General features: G+C 46.7%; 1 protein-coding gene across 1 annotated transcript; it reads left to right on the top strand.

Moving 5' to 3' along the window:
• Positions 1 to 112: 112 nt before the first annotated feature.
• Positions 113 to 283, top strand: LOC103772217 (hemicentin-1-like; the record flags this gene model as incomplete). The annotated part of the gene is made up of 1 exon (XM_008939544.1): positions 113 to 283. A coding segment is annotated over one exon (171 nt), but the record flags the coding sequence as incomplete, so codon positions are not given.
• Positions 284 to 3,427: the final 3,144 nt, after the last annotated feature.

Raw genomic sequence — 3,427 nt, forward strand, 5'->3', positions numbered from 1 at the left:
GCCGCGTGCTGCGTCCCCACAGCGACCGGGACCTCCGCAGGTCTTCGCGGAAATTGTAATAAATACCGTAAAAAATATTTAATTAAAATGGGGGGGGGTGTCTGTTTTTCAGTGGATGGCAACTGGTCAGAGTGGGGGCTATGGGAAGAGTGTTCGAAGAGCTGCGGCCAAGGTAACAGGACCAGAACCAGAACCTGCAGCAGCCCCCCCGCCCAGCACGGTGGGAAGCCCTGCCATGGCAGGGCTGTGGATTCAGTCATGTGTAACATCAGGCCCTGCCCAGGTAAGGGAAGAGTGCTCTAAAATTAGTTGCACAGGGGGTTTCCCATATGGGTTTCTTTTTCCCTCCAAACCCAGATTCTCTCAGCTTGTTTCCAATTACTCGATTCTAAAAAAAATTAAGCTCCTAATTTTTTTCTTTTCCAATTGCTTGTAATTCATTGAATGGCACTAGTTCTTGGAAACTGAAGTCACAAAAGTAAGTGCAAGGAATATTCTTAGCAATTTCTTTTTTTTTTTCCCCACCATAAAAATTTTAATTATGCGTTTTGATGTTTTCCAGTACTTGCTATCCATTTTCTCACAGAGTAAAACTCACTACTCTAAACCTATTCTGCAAAGCCAATTAAAATGAAAAAAACAAACAAACTAACAAACCACCAACTATTAAAAAAAAACATGTAAAACATGACAGTTAATAATTTAAAATATTATCCATTTATTTTCCTCTGTTGTTTTAATTTTCAGCCATGTCTTTTTCCTGACTAGATGAACACTCAAGTTTCTTTCCTGTCTTGGTAGTAATTCCCACACGACAGGTTGTAGTTTATTCATAACCCTTCACCACTGGCATGTTTCCTTCTATAAAAATTGTATTATATTGATTTTTGTACTGATTTTTCCATTTTTCCCTGGCTCTGCTACCACCACAGTGCCAAATGTTCATCCACCAGCCTGAGGTTCATTTCTCTACATCTTGGCAACAAAATCAATTGTGGCTCCTGCTTATGGGTAGCCACTGAAGGAAGGGTTGTGCCAGTTTTTAGGTAACCTGCCTCCTCCCAGCGGAGACCTCCAGCCTGGCACAGGGCAGTCAGGGCCAGGAAACTTAGGAGAATGCCAGATTTGATCAAGCATTCAGTTCTTCTGTTCCAAGGTTTTAGTGAGGTGAAGTGCTGTGTTCAGAAAGGGGAATTCATCTCTCGTGTGGAAACTGTTGATCTTTTCCAGCTGTTGCTCAAGGCAGAGGTTTTTCCAAGGGCTTATTCAGGATATTTCATTTATGGATATTAAACAAGGAAGCTGTTTTGCCTTGGGCTGTGGAGCTGTAATTTCAAGGTAAAGCAGCTGTATAGTTTTAGCAGTTTTAAACCCTGCTGCCTTTGCAGTGGCTGGCGAGTGGAGCTCTTGGCTGCCGTGGGGCCCTTGCAGCGAGACCTGTGGGAAGGGTACTCAGACACGAGTGAGGCTCTGCAATAACCCCCCTCCCTCACACGACGGGCCGCACTGCCAGGGGTCTGATGTGCAGATGCAGGTCTGCAACAAGAGACGCTGCCCAGGTAAGATGCGTTGGACTCGTAGAGAACAAGGACATGTTAGTCATTTAAACTTTTCTTCCACATTTAAAAGAGTCCTTCATGACTGGATAGGAAAAGTCACATTTCTGAAATACAACCTCTGTATTTCATAGAATGGTTTGGGTTGGAAGGGACCTTAAAGATCATTTAGTTCCAACCCCTATGCCATGGGCAGGGACATCTCCCACTAGACCAGGTTTCTCAAAGACCCATCCAACCTGGTCTTGAAAATGTCCAATGATGGAGAGATCTGGCTGAGTGCAGGGCTAATGAAGGGAAATTTCATGAAGCAGAATGTGCAGCAGTTCAGTCTAGGCCCCTGTGGCTGCACTCTCCGTTGTGCACATGCTGAGTCCCCAGAGTAACCGTCAGCTGGGAGGAGAGAGAGCTGAGTTAAGCAGCTGAGAGCTTGAGGTTGCACATTTACCTGTCTCGATGTGCTGCTGCTAAGGGTGCTGTTGCTTACAGCTAGTTTGTGACTGATTGGCCTCTTCTCAGCCACCAGCTGCACCCATATAACAGTTTGTGTCACCAGATCTCAGGAGATGAAAGCCCCTCTACTCAACTGCTTAGACCTGGATCATGTGAGATAACTCAGTAATAACTCTTATAAGCAGCTGAGCCAGTAGATCACACATTGGTTAGGGAGGAGAAGGTGGTGGTGATTACATCTTCAGACAGTGCAGCTGCAACCAGAGAAGGTCACAGAGGTGAAGACTGTGTTTATGGGATGGCATTAGTACCAGCCCTCTGCTCAAGTGTGGTGATTTCAGGGACTGCTTTTCATGTGGTTTGACTTGCTTACAGACACCTAAAAAGGTGAAAGTGACTGAACTTGAGGACTGAGCAATCCCTGACCTGGTTCTGGTTGGGCTTGCAGGAAATTTAAAAGACCCATTAATGCCTTTCTCCAGCTTTCACTCCTTCAAATCCCTAGGTAGGAATCTCTATGTAGCTGAGATGTTCTACAGTAATGTCCTGTGGTCAGTTTTACCCTGGCATAGCACCGATTTACCTTGTTATTTCTGATGCCAGTGCCTGTAACAGTAGCGTGCTGTGCCTTTCTCTCCAGTGGATGGGAGGTGGGCCACGTGGAGCAGCTGGAGCCCCTGCAGCGTGTCCTGTGGAGGAGGCAGCAGGCAGAGAACGCGCCACTGCTCAGACCCAGCCCCGCAGTTTGGGGGGCACAAGTGTGAGGGAAACGACATCCAAATTGACTTCTGCAACAGCGATCCTTGTCCAAGTAAGTGCTTTGGGTTGGGCTGCTTCTCTGCCTGCTGGGTGGGCTTGTATGCAGGAGAGGAAGGATGCACTCCACAGAAATTAAGGTGTCTGAACGCAGGCAAGTGGCATCAGCTGCCTGGCAAGAGTGAAAGCATCTCTTCACCAGTCAGTATGACTGGGACACTTTAAACGTTCACTGTTAGAAGCAGAAACCAGCAGTAGCTGGCCCATAAGGTTGGGCTGGACTGTCAGAGGTCACGCACCTCTCCAAAGCCACAACTGCCCCATCAGAAAGTCCTGCAGAGTTCATCTCCCTGGATCCCACAGCAGTGTTCCAACCCATTCGGTTGATAACACGTGCTGCATGCTTTCCTACAGACAGCGACGTTCTGGAGCTGGTTAGTACACTCTGAGACACCACTGACTGCTGGGACAGGACAACTCGTGGATCTTTAGTTGGCTGGGGTTTTAGTCTTTATTTCAGGAAAAGAAATCAAAAAGACACTCTCCAAGAGGCATATTTTCCTAGCTTGACTGTCTGCTTTTAAGTATCTTTTATGAAGAGGAGAACAGATAACATCTGACTTACTTTTACAGTTCACGGCAACTGGGGCCCCTGGAGTAGT

This window comes from Merops nubicus, unplaced genomic scaffold, assembly GCF_000691845.1.
Source record: "Merops nubicus isolate BGI_N331 unplaced genomic scaffold, ASM69184v1 Scaffold49230, whole genome shotgun sequence".
NCBI classification, from domain to species: Eukaryota; Metazoa; Chordata; class Aves; order Coraciiformes; family Meropidae; genus Merops; species Merops nubicus.